This window comes from Ziziphus jujuba, chromosome 1 (genome assembly GCF_031755915.1).
Source record: "Ziziphus jujuba cultivar Dongzao chromosome 1, ASM3175591v1".
Lineage (NCBI taxonomy): Eukaryota > Viridiplantae > Streptophyta > Magnoliopsida > Rosales > Rhamnaceae > Ziziphus > Ziziphus jujuba.
Genome location: NC_083379.1, coordinates 7,546,846 through 7,560,328, shown reverse-complemented (window position 1 = coordinate 7,560,328; position 13,483 = coordinate 7,546,846). Strand labels below are relative to the sequence as shown.

General features: G+C 30.6%; 1 protein-coding gene across 1 annotated transcript; it reads left to right on the top strand.

Moving 5' to 3' along the window:
- Nucleotides 1-5,543: 5,543 nt before the first annotated feature.
- Nucleotides 5,544-6,978, top strand: LOC107415203 (protein GLUTAMINE DUMPER 3). The gene has a single exon (XM_016023491.4). It carries the CDS (start codon nucleotides 5,715-5,717, stop codon nucleotides 6,222-6,224), a length of 510 nt encoding a protein of 169 aa, XP_015878977.1. The 5' UTR covers nucleotides 5,544-5,714; the 3' UTR covers nucleotides 6,225-6,978.
- Nucleotides 6,979-13,483: the final 6,505 nt, after the last annotated feature.

The following is a 13,483-nucleotide window of genomic DNA, read 5'->3' as shown; positions in this document are numbered from 1 at the left end:
ACTCTTTTTGAATCCCTCTTTGTGAAAAATTGTAACAACTCGGCCTTTTGATATTATGTCTTTTAGTAAAAATGGTAACGTATATAGAAGATGAAATGTATATACGGAAGGAGCTTGAAGCTAATAATACTTCCTTGCCAATTTGGGTCTTCTTGAATCTTTACTTTTGGTTTTTTCTATTTAGCCTTTCTATGGCAATTTCGATTCCTTATCTTTTGTATATATAACACTAGTTTCTGTTTAGAATGAATAAAACGTTTTCTCTATAGTGCTTGACTAAAAAATTAAAAATGATTTTTAATTTTTTTGTGTCTGTAGGAGAAATTATACATTTTAAATAGTCAAAAAAAAAAAAAAAGGAAATAAAATACTCTTTCGATATGAATCTCCCAAGTGAAATCTATTACCAACTATGGCTCGTTTTAATCAGAGGAAACTTACTATGATCGGATTTAGCAAGCTAACCTGTATTGGATGCTCTTTTGTTTTATATATAATATATTTGGTTCTCAAAAATTTAATTAATTTCTCATTTCCACTTTTTTTTTTTTTTTTTTTGGTTCCTTTAAAAAGAAAAAATAAATAAATAAAGGGAGCATAAAGGAGGAGGAAATTAAAAACCTACCGAATCTATTGACAAACCTTTGCTTGAGAACTATTGGGTACTTGTGAGGAGTGACTGAGACCACGAAAATTATTCTGACTTTACCACCTATTGTCAACTGCAATTGGAAAATATTGTGCCAGATTAAAATACAACATAAGACCCTGACAAGTTCAGCAACAAAAAAATTAACGTATTAGAAGAAAGAGAGTTACGTTACGTTAACTTAACCACCTCTAATTAATTAATTAAAGTAACATGGACCCAACTATATTTAGTTAATTAATCACCAAGAGAGTGGGATTTGGTTTGGAATTGATAGTCACTACGTATATGATTCTACAAATAAATTAATTTTATCCCCAAACCCCACTTAATTAACAATCCAAGTAACAGGATAAGATCATCATAATGCGAGTAGAATAAGGCAAATTAAAAATTACAACAAATTAAAGAAAAAAATGACACTGAAAGAAAGTTTGGACGTATCGTAAGGGGAGGAATATCCTATGCAGATAGTCCTTGGCGTGTACGTTGAGTGGTGGATGATGACGAAGGATGCAATTGGGTGGAGGAACAGTAGGGTTTGGAAATTCAACTCCATGTAAATTTTTTTTTTTCATTTTCTTTTTACTGAAAATAACTTCTTCTTTTTTATCATTTATAACAATTTATTTTTTTCATGTTCTGAACTCACAATTTTATAGATGCACTTGCAAACATGATATTTTGCTATCGGATTATTTACATAGGGATTTCTAATTTATGAGAAAGTTTATGTTGAATTTATGTTCTAAAAACAAGATTTGATCAAGAATCTTGATTAATAATAATATTAAAATTCCAAATTAGCTTATTAAGTAATAGAGCTCATTTATGTAGTCATTTAGACAGAAAGGAATTCATCAATTAAGTATAAGGTGCTAAATAAAATCCTAGAAAGCTAGAGTTTGTAATTTATAAATATACTGTTTTTTATCTTTTAAAGATGTACAATTTATAAATTATTTTTTAAAAATATAGAATTTTAGTGGAAAAAAGTAAATTTGTCACGACAAAAATTGTTTATTTATTTTTATTTTTATTTTTATCTTTGTGAATATTTTCTATCACACTTTATTAAACTTTAATTAATCCTGCATGATTCCTACACTTGTAAAACTATAGGATAGGGTTTGTGTGTATAATGGCTAGCAATGTATGTATACAGAGCTATAGCCTCTAGTAGTGAAATGTCGTAGTTGATTCGAGTTTGCATACACAAAAATTGGGCAGTGGTGGGAGGGAGATGTGAAGGGTGGCAGGCAAAGCATATAATGGCGGTGATATGGTGGGGCATTCAGTCCATCCCCAAGCTACTTCTCTTTTTTGATCCCATTCTCGACCACTCCACACTCTATCTTCATGTTTAGTTGTTTATGGTAATAGCCATTTCACCAATTCTTAGTATGTTAAAGATCTATTTCAGGTATATTTTATTATTTTTACAAAATTATATACATTAATAATAAGTCGGATCACTGAATAATTTATTATAAAAAAAAAATTAAAAACCTATATACAACAATGCAATATTTCACGTCAAATGAAAGGTTAGTTTTTGAAATTTTCCATGAAAACGACTCACTCACAAATAGAATAGTACTGTAAAAAAACTTTTTGACTTTGTAATAGTTTTGTTTTAGTAATTTCATGTGAATTTCCCTATTGTAAATGCATCTTTTTTTTTTTTAATAATTTTTATTTTACTATCTTATTCAATAAAAAGGAGTATATGGACACTGAATCAAAAACCAAAAAACTGCGGCAGACATATCAATAAATGAGCAACAAACAACAGCGGCTGCAAATTGCGTGTGAGTATGAATAAGTGGAATCCAATAAAAATCCAAGAAATGAGCCAAAACCGATTCCTTTTGTTCATCTACCATTTTTGGTTGTTTCTTTGCTTTATTTATTTCTTTTGTATTAAAAAAGAATAAAAAATGGGAACCGTTTCGTCCATATTTGAAGTACTAGGCACCACCATAGCTTAGCTTAGCTTTATTGAAGCTCCTTTTAGCTTAGCTTTGTTGAAGCTCCTTTATTACAACATTTCCAACTAACCCCACGAGGGACCCCTCCTCTTTCACAAATCACAACCTTTTCTCGAACTGTTTTCCAAACACCCTCATCATTGCGCATACTGTCGGCGGTGATTCAGTGTGCTGCGGATTCATGCTAATCCTCTCGAAGATGGTTGAATCTTGTCTGTTCAATGGCTTGGTTCATTTTAAGTGATCTATCTCTAGATTTGTGAACCAACCATAATTTTTTTGCGTTCACGCGACATGATTTACCCCACAATTCGATCCTCATCCTGTCCCACCGGTTTTTTTTTTTTTTTTTAAAGAACATTATTATTATTATTATTATTCCAAAAAGAGAGAACATGATTCTAATATATAACTCATGGGATGGCAGGATAACTATTTGCCAGATACAAATTTCGAAAAAGAAGGAAAAAAAAAAAAAAAAACTATTTCCAGTATAATCTCGGTGTATGTGATAATTATTTTTCTTATTATACAATTATACTCTTGTCTTTTAATTTCAATTGTCAACTGTACTTAATTGTATAGATTATTTGAAAGCTATAATTATAACAGTTCAGTTAAGAAACTACTGCTTTTTCAAATGTTCAAAATCTTTCCACTTGAGCTTCAAGAAATAAAGATAAGCAAATAATATAATATAATAAACTTTAATTATAGAAGGCAATTTATTCTGTCTCCTAAAACTTTAAACTTAAATAACTTAAGAAACATTTATACCATAAATTCAGGGAGAAGATGTAAGTCGTTATATTATTTTCATTTCTTTCCAATTGATGTCAAAGAATTTGATTTGAGAGGAAGAACTACCGATAATTAGGATTCCCAATACACAAACACATTTGTGTATGTGTGCTGTGCGTGTGTATTATCAAAAAAAGGACAAATTAATGAAATTAACAACATTAGAATAATAATTTTAAAATTGTCTAATAAGAATTGGTAAATTTTATTTTTCTCTGATGAGGGGAAGAGTGTCTTGTCAAAAATAAAAGGGATAAGTGAACATGTTTTTGAAAGATTTAATATACTTGCAGTAAAATGTTAATGTATAAAATGGATAATGCAGTCAAATAAGGTTTAATTCAATTAATATGCTATTCCCATTCATACTTCACATTAGTTAAATTTGAAATATAAATGATTTTAAATGATTAATAATAATAATAATAATAATAATAATAATAATAATGGGTAATACAGTGCTATTACTTAATAAGAAAAATGCCTATCGAAATACAGTGAAAGGGTAGGGGACCCAGCTCCTCATTACTAATGAAACATTCCTTGAGACACATAATCATATCTCTCAGACCCCAACTTCAAATTACATCATCCTTCAAATGATGACTCAGAAGAAGATTTTCTTATAACTCCCTTTAGTTTCTTCCTTTCTATCATTAATTGTGTCCGAGTTGAGTCTTTTATCAAAATCGTATCCAAAATTCAGCCTTTTTTTTTTTTTAATGCTTTATTCTTTATTGAATCAAATTTCGAATTTTCAGAACAATTTATAGATCATTTTTATCAAAATCGTATCCAAAATTCAGCCTTTTTTTTTTTTAATGCTTTATTCTTTATTGAATCAAATTTCGAATTTTCAGAACAATTTATAGATCATTTTTTAGAACTTTACAAATAAGATTTATGTTTATCATTTCAGTTTAGAAGTTAAGTTTAGGACTTTATTCAAAATCATCCAATATATTTTAGACAAGGGCTGAAAAGGTAAAGATTATATTAAAAATATATTTATTTTTTTGGTAAACTAAAATTATAATATAATATAATATATATCATTTATTATAAGGATGATCATCACCAATGTTTACTTTTTTCCATATAGGCACTTGAAGACTATTGCTTTTGAAACTTTATTTGAATAGGATCTGGCCCTTTATTTCAATATGCATCTTGAACTTAATATTATACACACAAAAAAAAAAAAATATATATATATATATATATATATATATAAAGGTTAAGGCTATGTTACGGACCATTATTAAAGTCAATTTTTTTTAAAAAAATATTGACTTTGTTGTTATATATATATATAAGTTAAGGTTACGATACGGACTATCATCGAAGTCGATATTTTTTTTAAAAAATATTGATTTTGTTGGTATATATATACAGTAAAGTTGAATATTAATTTTGATACTGATCCGTATGCAGATCATCCATTCTAAAATACCATCCTAAATATATATATATATATAAATTGCTTATCATGTTTGTAACTATTACGGATAAAATATTTTTTGTATTACAATATTATATTAATTGCTGTAATATTCATTGTGAATTTAACATATGTATCTCATTTTTTGGTAAATAACATATGTATCTCATTGAAACTTATAACTACATTGAAATAAGATTTTAGATTCATGAATGGAGACAAAATTCAAGGTGATGATCAATTTGGTCACAAAAATATCAAGAATTGCTAGGAGCCTAGCCCTCCCAAGGATATAAAAGTGTTAATATTAAAGGCAAGTAATATTATGATGTTCCAGGTGCTGTACCGCACCTGTACGGCAAAAGTTTTTTTTTTTTTTTTTCCTATCCTCTTTTATCTTTTTTTTTTTCTTTCTCTAATATCTTTTATTTTTATTTATTTATTTATTTTTTCTTGCCAAAGGTTCCGTGATTCCAATATCCAATGAACATAAAAGTGCCAATTACCAAATCTACCCCTCAAGCTGAGTGCGTTATCCTGTAGTCTTAGATATCCAAACAAAGAACAGAGAGAGGGTCCCAATGGACCCCAAGTATTCATGCAAGATGACGACATTAATCACCCGAGAAACCCAAATTTAATCTCAGCAGAAAAACCACCATTCTCCTTAAACCTCCTGAAACCACCATTCTTCTTACTCTATATATACCTCTGTTCCTTATCTCCCACTTCACAACCCAATCTACCAAACTCCTCTGTTTTCCTCTGCCTCCATAACCATTTTCACTTGAAAATCACGACAAGAAATTCAAATTTAAAAAAAAAAAGATAAATGGCAGCCAGAGAGCCTTTCAACGTGACAGCCAAGCCCCCGGTAGCCATGACACAGCGCTCGCCGTGGCATTCCCCGGTGCCATACTTGTTCGGTGGTTTGGCGGCGATGCTGGGTCTGATTGCTTTCGCTCTTTTGATCCTTGCATGCTCATACTGGAAGCTTTCAGGCTACCTCGAAGGTGGCGAAGGCGGCTCCGGTGACCGAGACCTCGAGGCCGGAGAAGGGAAAGGAGACGAAACACAGAAGCCACCGCCGGTTTACGAAGAGAAAATGCTGGTGATCATGGCCGGTGATGCAAAGCCAACGTTCCTAGCCACTCCCATTTCCAGCAGGTCCTCATCGTATGGGGATAATAATAACAATACCGGCTGTGTATGCAACCTAAAGGGCAGTGAAAAATCGGTGGAAATGGTTGAGACAGAGAAGAAAGGAAGCAGTACTAATGGTGATAATCAAGAACCGAGTCAGAACTCAGAGACTCGTGAGGCTTCAGACCAGAGCCATTAATTATCCTTTATATGTGACGTTTTTGGTCTCCGGATGCGTTTATGGTGAGAGAGAGAAACTCGTATACAGGTTTTGCTCAGGGCCTTTAATGGAGGGTTGTCTGTATATGAGCTTGCATGTTAAAGTTCTCTGTTTTCCCTTTTTTTTTTTTTTTTTGGCCCTTTTCTTTTAGGATTGAAATGTTTTCCTCTTTTTTTTTTCCCGGCAGATGTAAATTAATTTGAGGCTGAATTAAAATCGAGGAAATTACTCATTGCTTCACAATCTAGCAAGTAAACCATTCTTGTCTTTTTCTAATTTTATGGGGCATTGCTTATTGGCAACAAGTACATGCTCTGGTAGAAAACTACCTGAAAATTCAGAGCGGCCTTGTTTATAATTATGAGGGTTCATGCAAGTTGGACATATAATATATACAAATTACAAAACAAAGCCGATTGTTATAAAGACCATATATATATATATATATACACATACGGGGAGAAAGAGGGTGGGGTGTGTATGATGCGGCGGGGTGAAACTGCAGTAGATGATGGGACTTTGTATTTTGCTGAAAATGTTGGTATTTGGTTTCCTATGTTGGCAACTGTTCTGTGTTTATGTCATTCCCTGTAGCCTTCATTCGCAATGGTCTACCTTTTTGTACTTTTTTTCATGTTTCAGTTTGATCTCTCCCTCTGTTTTTGGTCCTATGTGTAAGAAATTTTAGTGCTGCATACCCATTAAGCCATTTGGTACTCTTTAATTTGGTCCATTAATTAATCCTATCTATTCATCAATACTTTCATGAAATTCTAAGTATTTATATACACAAATTACATGCCAAATGTTTTGTAAGTGGAACACGGCCGAAATGCACATACACACACATTTAATTTTTATTTTGGGGGGTGGTGGTGGTGGTGCATGTAACGGTGATGATGTAGTGATACAGTAATTTGTGGCAGAGCATTTGCACATATATTGGATGGTAGATGATGATGATGACGATGATAATGATGGTAAACCTACAATGATTGGAAGTAGTGGTACATTGAAGTAATCCACTAAATCTACTACCTTTTTTTCTAAATGGTTCTTTGGAACTTGGTATTTGTTCCCAAACTAGAGCACATGTTCATGACAGGATAAATGGGTTTATTAGGAATTTTCTAAATCCAACATATTCTTATTACCTGCTCGAGTGAGTGTTTAAGGTTTTCTTACATATATACTCACAGTAGGAGATATAAAATGCTAGATGTTACATGCTTTAAATTATCATTGAAACAATAATATATATAGTAGTACACATATTTAATAAACAAGAATATTAAAATTTATTGGTTACTCAATATAGTAATACAACCATCTATGCCTATTAAGTAATACATAAGCTGAAATAGTAACTAGTCGTTCAAATTAACTTTCATACATATATATATATATAAGTTTTGGGAATGAAACATTAAAATCTAGAGAATGAAATCGATTGAAAAATGTAGATAAATAATAAGGAAGCTTGATATGAAAGGAAGATGCGGCAGAAGGAGAACGCATGTCATATGGGTTTTGGAATCCGTTTATAAAAAGAGAAACAGAAAGGATAAAAACTTGTACGAGCATTAAGGTAAAAAGATGGCTCAAAAACAAGGAACCTTGTACTATGCCTTGGGAATAATAAAACGTAACTAAGCCCATGGTTTCTACTTTCTTCACCCTTTTAAGGCAGATCGAGTAAATGAATGCCACGTGTCTTTGAGTTTAATCTTCCCAACGAAGATAGCTGCTCATCATGCAGTACCACTGCACATACAAAGATGCTTCTTCCTTTCAGGGTTTTTATTTATTAATATTTTTGTACCATTATATGGATATGGATGTTCATCAGGACTGACAAGTTTTCTTTCTACTGTTTTCTTATTCACCCTGTTTTGCTTTCATCTTTCTTTCTATTTTACCTGTTTTTGTTTTGGTAAAATGTCTATCTTTTAACTTTTAGTGCTTGTCCCTCATAAACCCTTTTTATGCGTCTAATTATTAAGTACTTTCGAGTTCGACTGATCAGTCATCATATATTTCAGAATCTCTTTGGGATAGCTTTTGTTTTTATTATTAACTTTAAAAAATTAACGGTAGTAAAAAGATTAACTTTTTTGATTAGAATTAACTTTAATATTTAAAAATTAAACCTTCATACAAAAAGAGAAAAAAAAAATGATTTTTACTCTTGATCAATGAAAATTTCAAATTAAGATAACCATAAAATTAAAAATATAGAAAGCGCAATTCTTTTTCTGTTAACAGTTAATTGGAGAAGCTATGCATAGGCTTGGCCAAAAAAAACTCAAGTTAAGAATTAAGTTATTAAGCTCTTAAATTAAAATTACTTATACTTTGGAAATAGTTTTGAGCCTTAAAAATATAGTAATAAAAATCATGCAAAACAGGACTTTTGTCCGATGTATTTAACTTGTATAAAAAGCTGTTTTCTTTTTTGGGTTTGTGGAATTGTTAAATATACCCATTGAAGATAGGTGCTTACTTCACAAGCTAAGCTCGATCCTCACCAAACAGTCACTTAAAAAATTAATTAATTGAGTGCACAATGACATGCAGCCACTTATATACATTGTCAAAAGTGTATTAATTGTAATCCGCTTTATCTATGAGTGCCATACACTTTTCCTTATGTATATGGATACATTGGATATATGAATCATTCACATCGAGCATAATGCTTGCGTAATGCAATATTAACAATAACATAATATGAAATGATAGGTATGCATTCTTTTATACCGTACTGGGAATACTTTTTGTTGTTGGTTTTTATTTTTCTAAAAATTAAAAAGAGTTACAACTTCATTGTTGGGTTTGAAAACTTTATACAAAAAGAGTTTTAATGAGATAAAGTTTAATTATATTGATTTAATTTTTTATTAACCGATAAAAATTTTAAAATTGATAAAACAATTATAGATGTCGTCTGTTTTGCAGACATCTAATTGTTATAATAATTTTGAATTTGAATTTTTAACTCTTAGATTAAAAAGAAAACGAAAATTATGCATTTTTATTTCTCCCAATTCAAAAAAAAAAAAAAACAAAAAAAAAAGACAAAACAAAACAAAACAAAAAAAATGCATTTGTAATTACAATTAAAAGATTTTCATCTTTCATTAAATATTTTGTGGAAAGCTTTAAAAAAGCATCTTAAGTTGATGGGGGTTTTGCTTATTAAAATTATTATTTATTTAAAAAGCTAAGACTGTAAAAAATTTGTTTAACTTCAGGAAGCAAGTTTAATACGTCTGTATGGCTGGTATTTAACAAAAGCTCATAATTAAATTATCAAATGATATTGGTCTAATGATAAGCAATTCACATTCATATTATGAGGTTGTGGTTTCTAGAAATACCCATCTATTAAATAAAACCACTTGTGTATTATGGAAGGAATATTTAAGTCCTATAAATCATGCCAATTAGGATCTTACTAGCTCCAAAATATTAATTTTATAACCTCCTTTTTTAAATTATTAATTTTTTTTTCCTTTTGCAAAATATTTTGTAACTTACTTGTTATTAATTAGAAAAATCTTTTCTTTTATGGACTATTGAACACTCCAAACGAAGATTTGGGAATCAGGTGCTTGTTATGTTATTGTTACCTCAGCAAAACAGTTTTCAATCGTTAATTAATTAAGTGCACGATTATATGCAAGCACAATTAAACATTGTCAAAAGTGTATTAATTCTATCCCCTCTATCGGTTGGTGTTACAAAGTTTCACTTATTAATTGTAAATGGATATTCTGGAATAGTTAATCACAACAAGGATAATGGATGTATATCCACTAATTGTAAATGGATATATATGCATTGTTAACTATAACATGAAATATATTATCAAAAAAAAAAAAAAAAAAACCATAACATGGTATAATTCGCGTGCATTTTTTTACAATTATGACGATAGAACAGAAAAATAAAATAAAATGATTGAACGCTACAATATAGATGGAGAATCACCAACCTAAGGAATGGAATTTCCATTTCATTCAAAGAAAGACTGAATCTACTCCACATTTAGAAATATTATTTAATTTTCTCCAGATACTTATCATGTTTAAAAGGAATAAAATTTATTATAGTTATGGTTATGAATAATAAAGTAGGGTGCATATATAATTTGTTTTTTTTTTAACGAAAATATATATACAGTTTTAATCCAACCCTATTAAGAAACTAAACAAAACTAAAGAGGTGTATTCAATTTAAATTTTAATATATTTAAAATGGGTTATAAATTTTGAAGGATTTGATGGATTGTTATAGAATTCTATAAATTTTATAAAGAATTCATAAGAATCTAATAAAATCTTTGTAATCAAGGTAATTTTATTCGCAATTTTATTTTTAAAATCCTTCCAAATCCATTAAAATACATCATTTTTTTAAAATATTTTAAAATTAATAATTTTTTGAATACCTAGAGGTTTTAAAAGAATTCTATAAAAATCCTAATTGAATACATCTGGATTTTAATAAATTTTTTAAAATTTGAATTGAATATTATTAGATTTGTATGGACTTCTTTTAAATCTAAAATCGAATACCTCTAAACTTCTAAATACTTTTAAAATCCTTCCAATTCAAAATTAAATACCCCCCCAAAAAAAAATAAATTGAAATAAAATTTTCTAATATTATGGTTTATTAATTGCAATTTAGTACTTTTTAATTTTGAAAATTTACACTTTTTTTATTCAAATTTAAAACGTTCCAATTTAGACCCTCAAATTTTATTTTGTTGTATTTTGGTTCAATTTTATTTTTAGCAAATAGTTTGAGGCTAGTAGTAAAAAACAAATATTTTGAAAATAAAATATTTAAATTGCAAAAAATTGGATTTTGATATTGTTTAAATATGATGGAATTGCTAATCACCATTAGCAAAAAGATCCAATCAAACCAAAATGCAGCAAAATGAAATATGGAAACCAACGTTTCAAATTTAGAAACTAAAATTAATACAAATTGTAACATCCCACATCGGTTGTCCGCTTTGGGTCCGGTCCGCACGGTTTTGCTCTTCCCGATCCCATTACAACGGTGGGTCACAGGAAAAGGCCTCTTGAAGGGAAAGGTATCCACACACTTAAAAGTCATGCTTCGTTTCCCTTAACATCCCACATCGGTTGGAAAGGGGAACGAAGCATGGCTTTTAAGCGTGTGGATACCTTTTCCTTCAAGAGGCATTTTCCTGTGACCCACCGTTGTAATGAGGTCGGGAAGAGCAAAACCGTGCGGGCCGAACCCAAAATGGACAATATCTTAATGCGGATGGTCTGGGCTGTTATAATGGTATCAGAGCCAGTACCCGGATCGGTGTGCCAGCGAGGACGCTAGGCTCTAAGGAGGGAGGATTGTAACATCCCACATCGGTTGGAAAGGGGAACGAAGCATGGCTTTTAAGCATGTGGATACATTTCCCTTCAAGAGGTCTTTTCACCCATCGTTGTAATGGGCTCGGAAAGAGCAAAACCGTGCGGACCGGACCCAAAACGGACAATATCTTGATGCGGATGGTCTGGGCTGTTACACAAATTCTTCGAACTAACAAAATGTGGTAAAGTGTAATTATAAAAACATATTTGCCTACAATAGGCTTGATTTTCTCAATTACCCCCGGCAACGAAAATATGTGGCTAGATTTTAATTTCATCAATTTGAAGCAGAAGCTGTTAATTTCACATTTGTATCATTGTATGGCAAACCTGCAAATGTTCGATCAACAGCTCAAAGCAAAAGTTTCCATTACAGCAACATCCATTATATATATTTAGTCAACATCACAAAAATTCATCAACATTATACAATTCATGGCACTCCTTGGCTGGCCTACTCAAAATTGATCAAAGATTATTTGTTGTAGGGAGACCCCCCAATGACCTAATAGACCCAAGTTTTGACTACTTAAAAAGGTGATCCAACATGTTTCTAAATGGAGATCTCATGAGAAATCCATTTCTCTACCTTCTTGTGGTTGAAGATTAATTTGTTTTTTGGCTGCAGAAAAAACTTGTGGATTCAAACAAGATGAAGCTCTTCAATAATTGAAAATCATCTGCTTTTGCAGGCTCAACGTCAAATCAACACATTCCAGTTATGATAAAAAAGTTGCATCACTGCAGCTTAGGTATGGTACTTTGTTTTTTTATTCTTTTTTTCCTTTTTCTTATTATTTTTACTATTTTTTTCTTCCATGAAAAAGTTTTGAAAGTTACAACTCATGGTCATAAGACATGAGGAATTTTTGTATTTCTGGCTAGAAAAGGACCTTGGGAAAGATAACAAGATTGATGTAATTAACTGTTTAATACATTATTTGACAAGAACACGTTGTGTTTCTTCAAGAGCTTTGCGGTGAGGGGTAGGCTTCCTTTGTGTCTAAATCAGAGGAAATTATTGGTCTCGGTTTTGTATATATATATATATATATATATATTTAAAAGAGATATTGTGGATGTTTTATTAGTTTTACGAACCAACGCATTCATGGCCCATGGGATCAGTATTTTCAATAATATAATATAATGTCTCTTTAGGAAGAATAATTAAGAAGATGCAATTAAAATCACCGAAATGTGTTAAATCAATACTCAAAAGTTTCCATAAGTAATCGTATGAAATTAAGTATTCTCAGTATGTCTTATTAGGAAGAATAAGAAGATGCAATGAAAATCACCGAGATGTGTTACAACTTCAAAGTTAATTTTGGTCAAAAGTTTTCAAAAGTAAATGTATGAAATTGAACCAATAAGAGCAGCGACAAGACGTGGTTATTGACCGGGCACTGTTTTACAATTTATACAATGTGTTGGGACAAAAAATGAACACAGCTGGAAGCAGTGGTAAATAGTGGTAAATAGTTTGATTAGAAACCTGTGCTTAAAGTTGATTTTGGTTGATTTGTGTTTTTTCTTTTTTTGGCTGAAAGGGTTGATTTGTGTTAAGCTCCACTGATGCGTCTATTTAATATGTCTACTCATATGTTTGTGTACAGTTCTTTTTCCTTTATTTATTTATTTATTTTTTCTTGGGTCTTTGAGCCCAATTGCCAAAAAGAAATATAAAAAATAAAATAAAATAAAATATGAGGGTTACTGAAGCTTCAGCTAGAAACTAAGTGTATGGTATATAAAAGTTTTGAGTTGGAAGCGAGATATACTATGCTTCGCAATTGGACCTGTTTTTGGACCCAATAGACCATA

What these genes read in the sequence shown, in the direction of transcription:
- LOC107415203 (XM_016023491.4), top strand. Translation starts at nt 5,715, where the DNA reads ATGGCAGCCAGAGAGCCTTTCAACGTGACAGCCAAGCCCCCGGTAGCC.